General features: G+C 43.3%; 1 protein-coding gene across 1 annotated transcript; it reads left to right on the forward strand.

Moving 5' to 3' along the window:
* Positions 1-2,906: 2,906 nt before the first annotated feature.
* On the forward strand, positions 2,907-18,066 carry UBXN11 (UBX domain protein 11). Its single transcript, XM_018571070.1, has 14 exons — positions 2,907-3,031; positions 3,298-3,338; positions 5,340-5,408; positions 5,490-5,590; positions 5,662-5,719; positions 5,793-5,872; positions 8,925-9,012; positions 9,098-9,312; positions 9,397-9,474; positions 12,378-12,495; positions 14,084-14,187; positions 15,517-15,584; positions 17,685-17,810; positions 17,883-18,066. The coding sequence occupies exons 1-14, from the start codon at positions 2,907-2,909 to the stop codon at positions 18,007-18,009; spliced, it is 1,398 nt and encodes a 465-aa protein (XP_018426572.1). The 3' UTR covers positions 18,010-18,066.
* Positions 18,067-20,031: the final 1,965 nt, after the last annotated feature.

The following is a 20,031-nucleotide window of genomic DNA, read 5'->3' on the forward strand; positions in this document are numbered from 1 at the left end:
TACTAGTATTGGTGCCGATACCGAGCATTTGGGATAGTACTCTTACTTGACCAAATGCTCCGATACTGGAACTTCCAATCAGAGGGAGATTTCCACCAGGGAACATGGAGTCGGCTTCCCAGCCAATCAGAAAGCCGACGGCAGGTAATGACCTGCCTTCCGGCTTCCTGATTGACTGGGAAGCCGGCTTGATGTTGATTGGCTGGGAAGCCGGTTTCCCGACCAATCAACATCGAGCCAGCAAAAAAGCATGGAGCCGGTTTCCTGGTCAATCAAGAAGCCTTCCTAAATCCTGGGGAAGCTGGCTCCATGCTAGCGGAAGTACCGGTATCGGTACTCGGTATCGGGCAGGTACCAAAATATAAATATCAGTACTCGTACTCAATACCGACAAACTGGTATCAGTGCATCCCTAATAATGATAATATTAGGCTGACTGGTCTGTAATTCCCAGTTACACATCTTAAACCTTTTTTGAACATTGGTACAACAGTTGCTTTCAGTCATTAAGGAGTCCTTAAAAATTAGGAACAATGGTTTTGCTATAACTTGGCTTAGCTCTTTAACCACTTGCTGTCCGGAGCATGTTCTTAGTATTTGCACACACATAAAATATACATTTTTGGCTAGAAAACAGCTTCAGACCCCCAAACAATGATATATGTTCTGAAAGCAGAGGTCCTGTAGAATAAAAAAATGCTAGTTGCAATTTTTTATGTCGCACATTTTTTGCGCAAATGTTTATCAAACCAGTATTTTTAGGAAAAAATAAACTAAATTCAAATTTTGTGCACAGAAACATAATATAATACCCAATTTTTTGGTAAAATATAAACAATGGGATCACGTCGGGTAAAAAGATACCAAACATGTCAAGCCTTAAATTGCGCTCAACCGTGAAGCCGCAAAAAGCGTCAATACCCAAAATTTCCGTTAGGGAACACTTTAACCACTCATTAGTTTAGTGTTAACAGTGATTGATGGCCCTAGAATTATTGCTCTCACTCCGACGTTAGCGGCGATATGTAACATGTGTAGCGCAAATGTCGTTTTTGCACGTAGGTGCACCGATGCGTGTTTGTGTGTGTATGTGCGTCCATGTGGGGGGCGGGGGACTTAAAAAATATTTTTTTGCATTTTTTTATTTTTAAACACTATGTAATAGCAGATATGGTGTGACAGGTCCTATTTATGGAGACATCAAGGGTCTTTCAGACCTCGCCTAAGGACCCCAAAGAAGCTGAGGAAGCAGAGATCTGCCGGATCGCTTGTACATTGCAGCAGCAGCAGCCGTGTTCTTGTTTTAACCACTTCTGCAAACCGCCGTCTACTGACGGAAGTGGTTAAATTTCACATACCGCTCCTCTCCTGCTACCAAACCTGCACTTCTGAAACAGGTTGTACTTACCATGCGAGCTGTCCAGCCATGTTTCTATTACTCCTACAAAGTCAAAAGCCTCCTCGAGTAATACCAGTTCAAGGTCCTCCAATTTGTTACCTAGGCTTATAGCTTTAGTCTACATACCCTTTAAACTACTGCTAGTTTATTTTTGCACATTGTTACTTTACATCTATTTTCCCCTGTCCTTCTCTATGGGACTACACGGCTATACGCCGCCCTACACGTCTGTGTGGGTGTCCGTACTCGTACACTGACAGGATGGATCCTATCTGCGTCCGAGCCGGGACACCCGCACCCGTACGGATCTGCACTTGGGGTGAGTGTAGGGGGCGTACTGCCCCGTAGTCCCATAGAGAAGGACAGGTACTGTGTACAAATCACACGCAGCGCCTGTCCTTCCCGGGAGCTGCCCGATACAGCTGTGCACACAGCACGGAGCTGTACGTGCCGGCCATTTCTCGTGTGAATGAGGACTTTGCGTTAGAAACAGAGGTTTTAGTTGTACATCTTCTGCAGAATATGTGGAAGTCACACTGCCTCATCTGTATAGTGTGGTCCTAACTCTGATCTATGAGAGCCTGCATCTTGGAGCAAACATATCAAAGGATGAATTGGGTGCAGGTACACCAAGAAGTAGACCATTCTTCCTTAAAAGTACAGGGACACAGCAGACACCAAGCACATCATAACAGTAGCTGAAGCCCCCAGTGTGTCCCCACACCAAATCCAACAAGTAAAACAAATGGCAAACACACATCATTCATAACTAGCTGTAAAGTAAGAGATATTTGTCCCTGGACACAGATAGCTTGCTTCCCAAGAAAAGCATCTATGTACAATGACATATGGGGCAGATGCAGCTGCTGTCACCATTATTAACTTGCAGGATTACAGTGGCCACATCTGAATGGGCACACCCAGTATTCCTGATGCAAGAATCCCTAACCACGCATTTGCAAAGCCTAAGGGCCCATTTACACTAATTGCAGCTTGTTCCAGAGAGGTAGCTGCTGGAACGCACAGAAATCGCTCACCAAACTTCCCCCTTCGTTCTGGGGCAGTGCATTGAAGTCAATAGCACAGCAGCCACACCCCTTGCTGTGGCAAAACATTGCCTGCGTTCCGGTCCACTGCAAATGCAAAAAATAGAGCATGCAGCATTTTTGATTGTGTTCGCAGTGGAATGGAACACAGGCAATGTTTTGCCATCTTTCCGGGGTGTGGCTGCATTACCATTAACTTCAATGCACCACCAATCTTCCGCCCCATAACGCAGGGGGAAGTTTAGTGAGTGACTACTGTGCGTTTTCAGCAGTTACTGCTCTGGAACGCACTGCAATTGGTGTGAATGGGCCCTAAACGTGACCACACCTTCTGCTCATTGTGACAATGGTTCTTGTTCATATATAAGATAATAAACGTAGCCTCTAATTCATAAATATTGATGCGCCAATAAACACAAACAGTAGGAAAAGATGATTTCACATCAGCCGCACCCCACTGCATGCCTCAGACACAGACACAAACACACACGCCGCAGCCTTCTCAGTGTCACGTGACCGTCAGCGCTCCGCTCTCTCAGAAGTTCCGGTTGCCTAGATACCGACTCCAAAACAATATGGCGGCGCAGTGAGTGCAACATGAGCAGTCCTTTATTTACTTTAGGGAAACCAAGAAGGATAAGGACCCTGCCGGGACAGGGTGGGCAGTGTAGGGATCAGTTGAGACACGAGGAAGGAAGTGAGATGTCCGGGAGGGTGGATGAGCCGTCAAAGCATGAAGGACAGACCAGAACTGGGTAATTAGTGCCCTGCACATAAGTCATTACAGAGACCAAGCTAATGTATTTCTGCTTTTGTTCTACTTATTTACATCATTAATGGTTGTATTTGCAGGAAAAGAGCTGCACCATTTAAAGACCCTGTTGGTAACCTAGGTGAGTTGACTGTTTCAATAAAGAACAAAAGCAAGAACATTCGTTGGATAGTGATACAGAATAACAACACATAGATATTAATAAACAAAAATAAGGATGTTTTGTTTTTCTCTAATACTAATCTGACCGTATCAGACCATGCATAGTTTTTATTCACACTAGTATGATTAGCCGCGTGTCTTCCATCGTGCATCAGTACATGATAATGGAAATCCCATTATTCTCTATGGTGCCTATTCACATCCATACATGCAACATGAGGCAGTGTGATTTGTGTAACAGCACAGTAGCTTTTGGTGCTAGGCAGAGTGTTTTTGACCCCATAGACTTCAATGAAAATGAATTGTTGTGCATCTTAGATTATGACAACCCCCCTCCCAGCAGCCTACGCTTTATTCCACCTTCATTGGCCAAAACAAACATGCATAATGCTCTAAAATGCATGAAATATTCCCAACAAAAACACAAGCAAATGCAGATGAGAACAGAGACTTGGAGGAAAGTGACAAATTAAAGCGACCCTGTTGCTTGGATAAAAATATTTGAACGGGGCACCCTGAAAAAGAACATGTTTGTTACTTACCTGTCTGATTTCAACCTTTCCATTGCGCTATGGTCACCGCTGCTATCCAACGCTGCCATGTTAGTTAGCATGTCCCCTTCTGTATGCTGTGCTGACTGCTGTGTCACTTTTGTGTTCTGTAGTGATGTAACAGCTGGCAGGTAGAACCATAGCTTGCAGTAGGGGAAATGCTCTGGCACACCCAGAAGTGCTAGTTTCACCACACATATTGCGATCTGACTGTACAATATCCTTTAGATTTATCAACAGCTGTGTAGTGCAAGGGCTTGCCTGATTGGAATAGATGGATAGATCCTCATATTGGATAGTCAGTAAACTGATCAGATAGATTAGGTAGGTGCTCATATTACATACTTTTTGTAGATCCAAAGTGATTGTACAGAGATTTTATACTCACATTGAAATGTGTACAGCAAGCCATAAACAGGAGCAGCACCCTTAGCTCTGCAAGAGAGCGAAGGTTGGTGTCGCTGCCCAGTGGACACGCAAAAATTTTAACTTATTCTTTTACATGGTGCCTCAAAATATTTACCTGAGCAATATAATAACTTTAAATGTACACAGATTAGGCAGAGTAACAGGTTTTACCATTCTGATCTGCCGCCAGAGCCCAAAGATATCCCTGGCACTTAAGCTCACCGCACACATTGGAATCTGGTTGTACAATCTCATTTAGATCTATCAACAACTATGTAGTACAAGGGCCTGCCTGATTGGATACAGATTGGTTAAATGTATAAGGTAGGTCCTCACATTAAATAGTTTTGGTAAATGTAAAGTTGACAGTACTGAAATTGTATATTCAGTTTGTAACAGGTATAGGGGCACATGTGACACTCCCACTGCCTCCCCAAAATGCAGCACCTAATGCCTGAGAGTCATATTTGATTTTTACACCTTCCTTTTAGTCTGCTGGGAGGAGATAAAGACACAAACTACTGCTTCTGTGTGACATTTCATGACTGGAGCCCCACAGAAACCAGCAAGTAATTTATTAGATTTCTGTACCCAAAATGGAAATATTTATTTATTACAGGTATTTATATCGTGCTAACAATTTATGCAGCGCTTTACATAGTTGCACATTCACATCAGTCCCTACCCTCAAGGAGCTTACAATCTAAGGTCCCTATCTCACATGCATTCAAAGAGGGCCAATTTAGAGACTAGCCAATTATCCTACCAGCCTGTCTTTGGAGTGTTGGAGGAAACCCATGCAGGCACAGGGAGAACATGCAAACTCCATGCAGATGGTGACCCTGGCTGGGATTTGATCTGGAGACCCCCAGTGCTGCAAGGCAGAAGTGCTAACCTCTACACCACTGAGCTGCCTGAAATGTCACTCTATTATCACTCTATTATCACCCTGTTTTGGTAATAAGTTTTATAGATGACAGAGATTTGTTTACCCCTTTCAGTATCAAGTCCACGATTCCTGAACATGTTCCCACAGCAGAAAGAACACAGCGCATTGGGCAAAGAGCAGGGTCAGTATTTGAATCATTACAGCCTTGCACAGTAGATATGAGCAGTATTCCAGAAAAAAAAATGACATTGTTTTGTTATAGGTTATGTTCCCAGTGATCTTGATCTGTTAAGCACTACAGTGAAACGAGTAAGCGAGTTGGAGGCCAGAGTGCGCCTGCAAACACGGGAGATCGAACTGAAGGTCAGAAATAAAACCCCCTTTTTGGGTGAGGTCGTTTAAAGCTGTGAAAATCTCACCTATGTTTTTTTCAGGATCAAGAGATTGCTGCACTAGAGCAGAAGCTCAAGAAGCTGCAAAAGCAGAGGACAGGTGGGCAGCAGGCTTGTTCATCTGAGAACTTCCAGCAGTGTGTCACATTACAATAACCATATTTACCTTTCAGGTCATTCTTCGTCAGAGCAGCACGTTCAGGAACTGGAGAATAGATGCCAGGAACTACAGAAACAAATTTCTGATATGGAGGTCAGTAACAATATATAAACTGTGAAGCATGAAGTCTGTGCATATGAAAGAAGCAACTCCTTAGATCTGGCAACCTTGGCACTCCAGCTGTGGTGAAATCCTGTCATGCCTCTGCCTTTGGGAGTTGTGTCTGCTATTGTTAGGGTAATTGCAATGCCTAATGGAATTTTAGTTTGACCACAGCTGGAGTGCCGGCATTGCCTACCCTTGCCTTAGCATATAGGCTTGCACTTACATAAAGATGTTTGGCTGATATTCTAAAGATTAGTGCCACTGTATGCCGAAATTCAGTTCTGTTTGGAATCTGGTGTACTCGTTGGATGGTTGCTGATTTCTGTTCGCTGAGAAATCTATAGATATATAAGCCTCCATTGCTTCCAAAAGGCTTTCCATATGTCTCTGGCTTCATTACTTCTCTAATTGTCTGATCTGGAACAAACATTTGACGAGTGAAGTCAGTAATCCTTAAACATACTTTTTGGGGTCAGTGATGCAGAAGGTGATGGGCAGTACAGTGGTTTAGTGATTAACACTTCTGCCTTGCAGCACTGGGGGTTTGAATCCTGGTCAGTACACTGTCTGCATGGAGTTTGCATGTTCTCCCTGTACTTGTGTAATCTGGTTTTCATCTCCTATTCCAAAAATATGCTGGTAGGTTAAGTGTCTCCTATCTGAATTGGCCCTATTATGTGTGTGTGTGTGTGTGTGTGTGTGTGTGTGTGTGTGTGTGTGTATGAATGCATGAGATGTAGGGACGTCCAGATACTGATACTAGTATCGGGGCCGATACTAGGCATTTTCACGAGTACCTGTACTCGTGAAAATGCCCCGATTCTTAAGGCCGATACCAGCCCTTTAAATTTCAAACAGAAGCGGCCGTCTGTGTTCTTGCGCTTTTGGGGACCTCGGCAGCCTGCTGGGGACCTGCAGATAGCTGTCCATAGCAGTGCCTGTCCGGTTCTTTATCTCCTCCTTCTCGGTGCAGGCACTGCCATGGACAGCCCCGGGGGCGGAACTACCGCCCCAGGGCTAGAAGCTGGGGTTCCCGCCGCACATTGACGGGGAGGACTGGGCCGGGAGATGGACGAAAATCGCGGGGCCCAGCAGCACAGAGAGTCGACCAGACTGGACATGGGGAGGCCCGGGTCCCGATATCGCCGGTGAGGTGGAGGGCTCTCAGAGCCACTGCAGATGTCCACGTCACCCGGTGAGATCGAGACGCAGCCTGGTGAGAGGAATTCTGCTTTGGGGACATGTATTCGCAGAACACATGTTCCCAAAGCAGAATACATGTTCCAGCTGGAGAATACTATTCTGCCTTAGGGAAATATATCCTGCTTTGTGGACATGTATTCTCATAATACATGTCCTCAAAGCAGCATACTGTTCTGCCTTGGGTACATGTATCCTGCTTTGTGGACATGTATTCTCAGAATACATATGTCCAAAGCAGAATACTATTCTGCTGTGGGGGCATGTGTTCGGCTTTGTGGAAATGTATTCAGTTCTGGTGACATCCGTATTTAGCCCTGATGAGAAACTGCCCTAAAATCATGAGTCTGTATTGTTTTAGAAAAAATGTCACATGTCCCGTTAAGAAAAAGTATCAGTAATTGGTATCGGCAAGTACATGAGGGACAGTACTTGTACCTGTACTTGGTCTTAAAAAAGTGGTATCGGGACATCCCTAATAGGGACCTTAGATTGTTAGCTCATAGAGGGCAGGGGCTGATGTGAATGTACAATATGTAAAGCACTGTGTAAATTGTGGTGCTATATAAATATCCTGTATTTAATAAAGCCAACATATGAGCATGGCAGCAAAGCAACTAGCACTGCAGGAATGGAAGGAACAATGGCATGCTTCATATTTCCTATAACGAAAAGTGGCACAAGGTTAACTCTTTGTTGTCAGCATTTTTATTTGCATAATTATACAGTATATCTTGTCAAGTCAATCATTGTGTAGCAAATGAGGAATCGGTCAACAAGTATTAAATTCAGACCTTTTGTTTGCATGTTCTGCACCGCTCCCATGTCTATTGTTTGGATTGAACCTGGTAGTAAAATGGAAATTCTGTTCCAAATGAAACTGAAAAAAACCTCTCTGTAAAATCAGCTGTTTAGATTTTTGTTTTACATAATCATAGTTTATTGAAAGCCAGAACTATGTAGTGTTTTACAGCGTGCAGATAGCCACCCGAGCATATTATAAGACATATGAGTGGACACTGAACATAAGACAACTGGAAACATAATCAGGCATTAAAGGTCCCAGAGGGGCACCCAGGGATTGGGCTCCTTATTGTTCATAGGCCTCGTAGAATGGATCAATCCGAAGCCCTCACAATGCAGAAGAGAGACAGAAAAGAATAGGGAGCTATAGGGAGGAAGACAAAAAAGGGAAAGGATAAGGAAGAAAATGAGAACAAAAGAACAGGGCATGCACAGACACAATGCAGGGGGCTCACTCCCACAGTGTACTGGGGCCATATTAATTGACAGCACGAGTACTGCCACTGGGATTAATGGATGCACCCAATATCTTCAACTCTCACTACCACACATACCTAGAGGCATCAGAATCTCACATTTAGAAAGAGTCTTTAAAGTTCAGAGAATCCATAAACAGGATCCAAGGGCTCCATAGTATAGAGTATATTTAGATTTTTTTCACATATAACCTCTGCACAATTTTGTCTCAATTCCTGAGGATGTTTGGATCACTAATATGACTTCACTGATCTACTAAACCTGATAGCCAGAATACACAGTCTATATGTGTCCTGCATCAAGTTTCTGGGGGTCTGTGAGAGGCATGTTCACTATGCTTGTCCCTACCAGCTGTGAAATGCTGAGGAAGATTGCCCACACATGTTCTATATGTTTTAAATTGAGTGGAGAACCAGATCTTAGCTGTAAATCTAAATAAATGTAACCATTCATTAATTAAATTTCATGCGTTATTAAAGTTTCATTGTAGAATGAATTCTTGTTGTATATAGCACAGCGTTCATTTATCAATTGTTATAAATGTAATGTCCTTTCTCAGCATTTCTTGAGTGATTATGGTCTTATATGGGTTGGAGATGATGATTCAACTAACACTGCAGAGCAGAAAACCACCGGCAGCAGTTCAGGTGAGCGGACAGAGAATAACACCACATTTCTCAGCAAATGACAGTTTTTAAGAATCCTAATTTGATTATCTCCACACATTTCCAGGGCTCTCTTCGAACACTTTCCAACCTGATTATGACCTGATTATTGAGAATTTGAGAGACCTAAATGTTCTTGGTGGAGAAGGTGTTTCACAAATACAGTACAGTGAAAGGGCAGCCCGTCTGAAACCCCCTGACCCTATCCTGCTGACATTATACAAGAATGGGATCATTATGTTTCAGGGGCCATTTCGATCTTATGAAGATCCATCAACTCGGGTAAGTTAACCAACCAGAATGAAGTGTAGATCAAGGAAACATATTAAGTAAAACCTCATAATGAACACTGGTTTTGTTTTGCAGCAATGTCTCAAAGATATCATGGATGGATATTTCCCCTCCGAGTTGCAGACACGCTTTCCTGAAGGTGTAACATTTCAGGTGAGAGGGCTTAGGATCCCTAAATTGACTAAAGTGGCAAAAGGTTGGCAGTAGTGCCATTTGCTGGACACTGTATGTGAGGGTTAGTAGTGCAGATACATTAGTTAAGATAGTTTAAATAAGTTAAATTAAAATTAAAATGTTTAATAGAGGAAAAAAAGAAAATAAAGGTTTAGTAACCATCTTCTCTATCTCATCAAGCCCAATGACAGTTGTATACAGTTCTCTTTGGTAGTAATCCACAACAACAAATCTTTAAAATATAGCTCTATTTATAGCTGTTTGAGATGCTTGTGCCGTGCATTTAGATACCGATTTTATCCTAGGTAGAGCCCTATGTTACAATGAAAAGTTAGGAGAGTTGTCCCCTAATACACCGCTAAACGAGGATGAGGACGTATGGGTATGGATGTTACTGCTAGGTGTGCTGCTTCTCTTATGTGCGGACCGGGGTGTCCGACGTTTGTCAGTGAGAACAGAAAAAATGAAGACAGAAACGCTACTACCAAAAGGTGACTTATCAGGAAATAGTAAGAAGTGCGGTAAATAACAACTTACCATGAAGTGAGTGATGACGCAATGTCATTGACGAGAGGTGGATTGATGGGAATCCAAGGTGTTGTGGTGGGGGTAGGGTTCCGGATTGATGATTACACTTAGAAGGATGGCCTGTGGTGTACCGGTATTTTACAGATGCTGGAAGATTGCATGGAGGTTGTCCTGGGTGATTTACAGGAAATCGTGTGATAGTTTCACACAAGTGTTGAAGAGGGAGGTGTGGTGGTTACAGTGGTAATCACAGCCGGTGATGTGGTTAACCCCGAGTCTGGAGGTGTGTGGCCAGTGGGGTCTCTTGGCTTGTGGGTAGGGGAATGATGTGCGCTCTGTTCTATGTGTGAACAGATATGGGGGAAGGCGAGGAGGTGTGCGGGTTGGCATACACCTTTGGAGCTGGGGAGGACAGAATGCCAGTGAGAGCATCAGTGGTTGGAAGTGGGCAAGCCGGTCCCAATGTTCAAGGACACGAACCTTTGCCAGGGACCAAGCGCAGTGTGTTGCTGGAGCCCTACAACGAAAGGGGACCGATGGTTGCGGGAGACGCGGATGAGTGCGGGCTAACTCGCACTACAGGGACCAGGGGAGGTATGGCCCGGATGGTGAGTGTTGCCAACCCGGTGTATGCCAACCCACACACCTCCTCGCCTTCCCCCATATCTGTTCACACATAGAACAGAGCGCACATCGTTCCCCTACCCACCAGCCAAGAGACCCCACTGGCCACACACCTCCAGATAATTTTGCTGGAGCTTTTAATCAGTCACAGACATTGTTCACCTTACATTCAGAACTGTATTTGTGGAAAAGGACATTCACAGAGCTTTAGGTGATGGATCTTGTTTTTGGAACCATTTGCATTAATACAGTTGTGTACATCCAACACTGATTTATATATATATTTTGAAATGTCAGAAATTGGCCTATAGGACTGGAAAGGGGTCCAATTCTGTCTCTCATCTACTGAAAAAGAAGATGCAGTTAAAGTGACCCTTTCAGTCATTTATAAAGATAAATAGCTGTTCCTTGCAGTAGAAGAGCTGTTCTCTTTTACTCATTATGAAGACTCATCTCTTTGGCAGCCCATGCCTCTTGCTTTTCCTCTCTCCCAGTGTTACTTCCAGACAGATTTTTCAGCATTCATCACTTCCAAGTGTGTTGGATGCCTGTGTCCCCTGCTGTCCATTATGGTGCTATCCTCCAACCCTACCTCACTTCTATCCTGTAGTGACGAAGGGGTTCAAGGATGGAACCATGGTGCGCAGCAGTGGATGTAGGGACCTTTGCACTTCTGGAGGTGTCCAATGTTGAAAGATATGATGGGAAGCTACAGCGCTGAAACAAAAGGAAGACAAGAGACATGGGCAACCAGAGAGCTGAGTATAGCCTGTGTCCCCTGCTGTCCAATATGGTGCTATCCTCCAACCCTACCTCACGTCTATCCTGTAGTGACGAAGGGGTTCAAGGATGGAACCATGGTGCGCAGTGGTGTATTTAGGTTTGGGGCTGCCCTAGGCAAGACAAAACTCGGGCGCCCCCCCCCCCATACACTAAATTTACCCCACCTGGCTGTGGTCTCAGGTGGGCTCTGCAGGATCTGTGGTGGTCTCTACAGGATCTGTGGTGAACGTCCGTCCCGGTCTGTTGGCGATTGTTTGATGGGGTCTGCTGCAGACCTCATCAATCGATCCTGCACAATCTTTTCGGCCAGCGTTCACTGAAAGAGCGCTGGTCGAAAGGATCCGGGTGCCGGCACAGACTCAGTTACACGCTCTGCATCCGACAGAGATCCAGACCTTGTAGCTGCTCCCGCAAGTCAGGTACTCGGTCCTTGAGCGCGTACCTGACTTGTGAGCTTGCTGCCGGCCACGAAGTATCGGCTCGCGGGCCGGTACATTCGCCGCCCTGCTGGAATCTGCCACCCGAGGCAAACGCCTTGTTTGCCTCGCGGCAGATACACCCCTGATGGTGCGCAGCAGTGGATGTAGGGACCTTTGCACTTCTGGAGGTGTCCAATGTTGAAAAATATGATGGGAAGCTACAGCGCTGAAACAAAAGGAAGACAAGAGACATGGGCAACCAGAGAGCTGAGTATAGCAGATCTTCTGTTTCAGGGAAATAGCCATTATTGTAAGCGACTAACCGGGTTACTAAGGATAGTTTCCCAAATACTAATCAATATCTATGATATGGAGCAGCATTGTAAAGGTTTAGTCTAAACTAATTTCTTGTAAATACCTTTCACTTAGTCCTTCCAGTTTGCTGCAGATATGATTATAAGATAGTTTGCTACAGCTAACTATCTTATAATAAATATACTATCTTATAAGATAAATACTTCTGTGCAGGTTAAAGATTTGCGTGATGTGGTGTTTCGAGAGAGAAGGTCATGGGATGAATTTCCTGGCGCTGGTCAAACTATTGGAGGCACAGAGGGTAACGTAAGAGAGACCAGTAAGTTACCAGGTAAGTACATACATATTAAAGGTATACATTATTCTGTAGCACCAAGGCTTCATTTACACTATGTTATTTGGAATTTCTGAGGCAGCAATCCCTTATGTCCTGTTTAGCTGTGGCCACTGTACCCGTTCAAGGTAATGACTGGGTGACAGCATCCATATCTGTAAGCGCCAATCCGCATTTAATCGCATGTGGCACAATTACATGCAGTTTGGAATAGATTGCTGTCCCTGGATGAATCTAACCTGCGTCCAAAGACAGCAATCTATTCCAAACCGCATGTAATCATATGAAGGAATATGTATGAAGCAATTGCCACAGTCCCTTCCTCGTGCCTTTAATTGCACACTTGCCTAAAAATAGGGCTTTTAGGCCTAAAATCCTAATTTGCATCTTCTGCCATTCAACATCTGTTGCCCATACAAGATCAGCAAAGTTGTTTAGAAAGCTTGGCACCAACTTCACCCACAAATATGTGTTAAAGTGCAGCTCCAATGGGGTCATTTTATCCACAGCAACCTTGTATCATCGAATATTATTCTATTTTTCCAGATGCAAGCAGTGTTGATTATCTACATATTTAATGTGGATCCAGTATTAGTGAACTTCATAGGGACATAGTAGATAAACAAGCTTGACGAGGGCTTTGCTCATCACAAACCATGTATTAAGCCCTCACGGGCAGGGCCCTCCTTACCATCTTGTCTTGAATTGTATTGTAATGTCTTCCTTATGTTGTAAAGCACTGCGCAAACTGTTGGCGCTATATAAATCCTGTATAATAAGAATCTATTAGAACACAGTTGATTCATCACAAGGACAACACATTCCACATGAATACAGGCCTGTTGGGGCCCAATGGAGGAACAATGAAGGAACTGGAATACTTTTATGTCCAAAAGGTTATGTGGCTCATGCCTTGCATTCCTTTGGACAAAACCTCTGTGGCAACGAAGGGTAACATGCGAAAAAAACAGTGCATGCAAGTGCGCACAACAGTGACTGAGTCACTGGCATAAACTGTGCCAATCATATGCAGGGAACTGTCCATGTTCGCTCATTATAGGGTAACCTACTGGGTCCCCTTAAGATGTTTAACTTTCATATTTCATAAACAGCCTTCGGGAATGCAAAAGCTCAAACATCAAGTTCACAGGGTATAACACTGTCTCAACATGTGCTCATATAGACAATTATACTGAGTGTGATTAATTATGTCAGTTCTGTGGGGATTTTACACTACCCAGAGCCATTTATAAATCCACAAAGGTCACCTAAGCTTAGTGCTGTGTTAAAACACACATTTTTTGATGCGTTTCACTGGTGAAACGCACAGGCAGACTGCACTGTAATTTAGTTCACTGGATTTCTGGCAGGATCAACAGGTATTTTTCCATACATTTAGCATTTTTAAAGAAACAAAACATGGATAAATGTACTTGTAGCCATACATACACTTTAATTAGGCCTTCTATTAGATGTCAGTAAGAAAATGTAGTGGAACTGAATGCTTTCTCCTCTCTCTTTTTTTTACAATATATATTGTAACTCAGGTTTACAATAGGCTTTATTGTCTTAATTTTTTAAACAGGTCACCAGCTATCCGTTGATCAGTTTTTGAGCCGACTTCCAAAATCTGTTGTGCGCGGTGGTCAGGTCTTGGATATTCAGGGTCCAATAAGAGAAGCCCTGCAGGTGTGTATAACTCCTTCATGGCTGTGCCACACTGGCCATTTGTTTATAACTTTGAACTTATATTCATAATAAGCCTTATGTGATTTTGGTCTAAATTATAAGGCTGGGTTCACACCTAGGCGTATCGAATATGCGCGCTTGTCGCACGTTTTTACCACGATTCGCAGTAAAAAAAAATGCGCGACAAACGCGCATTTCCGAGGGCTACCTGGCTGTATCCTAATGGATACGCGCGGCAAATACGCCCCAAAGAAGCTCCTGTACTTGTTTGGACGTAGGGCGTTTTGTAGCGCGTTCATACGGCCTGTAATACGCCCAGGTGTGAACCAAACCCATAGGAAATAATGGGATTTCGGTGTATGAGCATTTTGCAGAGCATTGGAACGCGCTACAAAATGCCCAGGTGTGAACCGGGCCTACAGCTGGATATAAAAATCACCCGATTCTCCTATCCACGCTAAAGACCCTGAAGGAGTTTTACCTGTCAGCTGATTTATTCTGGCGGCCAGCACCTATGCTTGTTGCAGGTTTTGTCCATCTGACAATTTTTAACTTGATCTTCGCAGAGCCGGGTGTTCTTGGCAGGTGCCTGATTCAGCAAGAAATTGCCAAAATTCGATCCGTCTATGGCCAGCTTTACTGTACAGACCTTAAAGGAGAACTATGAGGTGAGTGAAAATCACTCATCCTCATAGTTCGAGCCAACGTGTGACAATGAAACTGTCACACGCCGGCTCAATAGATCGGGAAGTGAGTGAACGCATACCATCGCTCGCTCACTTCTCGATCATGTCCCTGTAGAGAGCCGTGACTGTCAGGCACAGCTCCATGCAGGGATTTCCCTCCCCCTCCCCCTCAATCCTCCAGCACTGACTGGCGGAACGGACGGTGGAGGGTACAGCTGGCTGGGCCTCTAGATAGGCAGAGCCAGCAGTCACTCACGCAGCTGGGTGGCTCTCCACAGTAATGTCGGGATCCGTTCCGGCTGTGGCGGTCTCAATATACCGCGAGCTGTAGCTCGCTATATACTGAGCTTTGGGTCACTGGAGGACGCTCTCTAAAGAGAACTATGGAGAAAAACACTTACCCCATAGTTCTCTTTTAAGTCTTTTATCATGAGGACATGAGACAATTTTTTTTTTCTTTGTGTTCTGGTATTTTTTTAAGTGTCAAAACATTAATCACCACATCTCATATCTTCAAAACATGATTTTTTTTTTACTGCTTTTCTAGTCAGCTGTAAAATATCAGCAATTCAATCTGTATAAGTCAGCCCTACAACTGCAGCTCTGTACAAGTTTAGATCCTTATCTTGTATGTCTGCTATAGGGATCTAAAGGAGAAAAGACAGAACAAATCTTAGTAGACTCTCCCCATGTGTTATCAATGGAGAAAAGGTAAGCCTAGTCTGAGAATTGATCTGTTTCTGCTTTCCACGGTCCTGTTTGAAGAAACAAACCTGTAAATCGACAAAAATAGCATAACCCAACATTTACATATCAGAGAAGGCATAGGCAAGGCCCTACTCCACATCCTGCAATGCAGTACCAACCAAGACCTCAGCAACGTGAGAGCTCTTAAATGGCCGACTTTCAACAGGATGCCATTTGCACAAACAGTTCAGGAGACATATTGGAGGTCCAGGCATACAATAGAAAAGATATACACTTGCATTTTATGCCTATTTTTGTTGGTTTATGGTATTTTGTTGACATTGTGTATCCTTAGAAGGCCATAGTTCTCTTTAGGGTCACCGAAAACTCAGCATTTAGCGAGCTATTGCCCGCTATATGCTGACAGAGCTGAGCCACGCTGCAGCCCGGACGGATTCCGACAATATTGTTGGCATCCACCCCGTCACTTGATTGGGCTCTCTCTAGAGGCAGAGCCAGCTATGCCTGCCCCCTCGCCGGTTCGTCCCCCCAGTCAGCACTGGAGGAACGGAGACGGGAGCAGTGACTGCCGTCACCGCTCTCTGCAAGGAGAAGATCGGGAAATGAACGATCAGCGATATGTGATCACTCAGTTTCCGATCAATAGAGCTGGCGTGTGACAGCTTCAGTGTAACACATCGGGTCTAAATATGGGAAAGAGTATATTTCACTCTCCCCATAATTCTCATTTAAGGATAAGTACACAACATTGAAGAAAAAAAAAGGGTGCATTTGCAATGCAATTTGAGCAGCTAACAAGTGCCTCTATTGGATAGCGTTGTTGGAGCAGGATGAAGAGAACATGCAAAACATGGGCACTGGACTTATGTTTTCTGTACCCATATGAACTTAGCTTCGCCCTTTAGGTTCACTGTATACTGAATACATTTCAAAAGAAGGAAATGATTCAAGAGCAAGATGATCTTTAAGTTTCCCACATAAAACTTGCACAGACATGTTTGTCTCTGTATAGATAGGGAGTCTGTTGAGTAAATATCTCCAACACAGGCAATAGACTTTTCATCTAGTTACTGTGGTTGGCTGTTGTATTTGATAGCACCACTTTACAACAGACTATCCAGCAAGCATGTTAAAACTGCAAATACCAGGGTGATGGTGTCCGATTCCGAGAAGCTTTTTTTGGTCTTTTAGGAGGCCAGATCTTTCCCATTGAAGCTGTTTTTTAAGATGCAATAAAAAAAAAAAAAGTGTGTGGGAACATTTTGTATTATGCCGTTACACAGGGGCTGATAATTCACATGCTAAATTCTGCTTTGTGGTGAAATAGAAATTATGGCTATAGTTAGCTGTAAAATGTTAGACGGCAAGTCAGACAAGTAGATCCAACCGCCTCTTTCTTAACATTGTTCTTTACATAAACAGCGATACACATTGCCCATGCATGCATTTATCAGTCTGTGCTATCTATGACATTTCCAACACCTGCTTATCTCAGAACAAAAATGACAATCAGCTGGGAAAAAGCAACCCAGTCAGTCAATTGTTTTCTACAAGTTAAATCAGTCAGGGACATCTGGACACATGCGTGTTTACTATGCGACAGTAATCCACCTAACTGCAGTGACTGTCAGCTCCCCGCAGGGATTCCCCCCCCCCCCCCCCCCTCTCCGATCCTCCAGTGCTGAGTGGAGGAACGAACCGGGGAGGCGGTAGGCAGAGCCCGCTGTCACTCACGCAGCTAGGTGGAGCCAGACAGTATTGTCAGGATCCGTCCTTGCTGCGGCGCTCTCAGTATATCGCGGGCAATAGCCTGCGATATACTGAGCTTTGGGTCACGGGAGGAGGTTAGTATATGTCCTCCCGTGATCCTAAAGAGAACTATGGGGAAAAACACTTACCTCGTAGTTCTCTTAAGTGCTTTCCAGGATGTGATTTGATTTCCGTTAGTCCACCATCTGAGAACATTAGATAAGACTAAAAACTAAACATTTTAGATAGGGGATCTCAGGAGTCTGAGAGTAGTCAGTAGACTGAATTAAATATAAAGGATGGAAATAGAACACAATTATGATGGTTTTGCATTCTTTTTTTAAGTAATTCTAGCTCCCAGACAGATGTGGTTGTCTGTACACTAAGAGTCAAGTCTGAGAATGGAGAGGACACCTACAGGGTGCGAATGTTGTCCTCTGAAACCCTTGGGGATCTGCGGAACTACCTATCGCAACACAGGTGAATAGTAGTTTCATATACTCAGCATGGAGTGTGCTCCTATCATACTTAATCTTTTCTCTTTATTTACAGAACTACTGAAGAGGCCTTTAATATCATCAATCGATTGCCATATCAAGTTTATGAGAACAATGAATGTACTCTCCAAGAAGCTGCCCTTGTACCCAATGCTTTCCTCCTCCTGAGAAGAAAACCTTAAAAATGAACTTGGTAAATGGGTATCATATGGCAATCAAATGACCCAAAAATAACTTTTAGGCATCCACTGGAATAGATGATAAAGACTTTGTAATTAGGTTTAATTATGAGTGTTTTATTTTTATGCTGCTTCTATGTAATTTTTATTAAAGGTATTACGTTTCATAGTAAATACACGGTTTTGCAACTACAACTGAAGTTATTCTGAAATATATATATATATAGTATCTGAATCTACTTCTTGTATTTTGTTTGATGATTACATAGCACTAGAATTGTCTCTAGTCCTTTTAGGAGTATAATTAATATCTGTTCGTTCCCCAAAGGCAATACAACTCCATTATCACAGTATTAGTTGTGGATAGAGTTTGCAATGGCTCCCTCACATCCTGTCCTGCTGACCAATACCTCTCCCGGTGGCTATGGATGACTAGCAAAAACCTGACATGCGATCTAACCCTTCACCATCCTATTTAAAACCCAGGGTTCTTGTTTATCTTTGAAGCCCAACACCAGCAATGTTGTTCATGTTTGATAGAGTGGGAAAGTAACTTTTTTTGTCAGGTTCTTATTTCTGTCTATGACCCCACTGGAGACATTTTCATCCCCAAGACACCCATAACAGAAGTGCTGCTGCCACTGAAATAGGGAGCCACACTCACCAAATCAAAAACATTCTCATCAATTCAAACCCTTTCCCACTTCACTAAAAAGATGTTTTAGTTTGTCTTCAATGGAGATATTTCCCATTACTTCTTGTCCATACAGCAAGTGAGGGGAAAAAAAAAAAAAAAAAACACACAGCAATGAAAACCTGAGGTTCTAGCTAGGGATGTCCCGATACCGATGCTAGCATCGGTATCGGGAGCGATGCAAGGCAGTTTCACAAGTATTTGTGAAAATGCCCCCGATGCATAACGCCGATGCTTGCGCATTGGTGTTGAATTCGTAGCGCCCGATGCCCGGGACATGTAGTTCCGGGCAAGCGAGAGCAGGGGGCGTGGAGCGCTGAGAGCAGGGGGCGTGGAACGGTGACAGAGCCTGACACATGGAATGGTGTGAGGCTCTGTCACCTCCCTCAGCCTCTGTTACCGGCTGCTGCTCGTTCTTCTCATAGGAGTTCTAGCACAGTGCCGTGCTAGAACTCCTGTGTTGGAGGTGACAGGGTCAATAAAGAGTACTGGTCACCTCCAAATGCTATCACACAGAGGTTTGTTATCCCTTGTGTGATAGCAATAAAGTTAAGTGAAAAAAAATAGTTAATAAAAAATAACTAATTAAAAATGTAACTAAATAAAAATGTAAAAAAAAAAAAAGGCGATAAAGTAAAAATAGTAAAATAAATGGAAATTACATTTTTTTTAAAAGTTAAAAATGGAAAAAATGTAAAGTTTAAAACGTTATTAGCAAAACAAAACGTGGAAATTATGTATTAGTACAATTATCTAAAGATCGGATACCACCTACTTATTTTACCCCGACTTAAAAGAAAATGAGTACACACACTGGCCAGAGAAGCTTTATAAAACAGGCAAATTATATTTTTCATAAACAAAAAAGTGCAATGACAGCCTTGTGTGCCATATGTTGTATGAACACTAGATCCCAATTTACCCTCCGAATCTTAAAAAAACAACAACATACAAATGACAAGAACTTTCATGATGTGAAACAAATTTATTAATAGTCTGGAAGACTTGCTTCCTCTTTGGCAGGAAATATACAAGTTGAATTCACAGTCAGGATATGAATGGGATAGGTAACCACTTAGCTGCCAGCAGAAATAAGGGGGTTTTGTAACATTGGAAGGCAGTCAATGGTCTCTTAATTTCCAGTTTATCTGCGCTACTTTGGGAATGGTGGTCAATTTAGGAATGTCTTTTTTTTTTTCAAAACTGGAATGACTAGAAGTGATTGTAATAAAAACTAACAAAAAGTATGCATGTATATATAAAAAAAAAAAGCTATGCTATTGAAGTAGACCACCGAATACTAAGGAATGCTTGTAAGGCGTGTTGGAAGC

The sequence above is a fragment of the Nanorana parkeri genome, unplaced genomic scaffold, assembly GCF_000935625.1.
Source record: "Nanorana parkeri isolate BGI_ZX_2015 unplaced genomic scaffold, ASM93562v1 scaffold1665, whole genome shotgun sequence".
In the NCBI taxonomy this organism is placed as follows: domain Eukaryota; kingdom Metazoa; phylum Chordata; class Amphibia; order Anura; family Dicroglossidae; genus Nanorana; species Nanorana parkeri.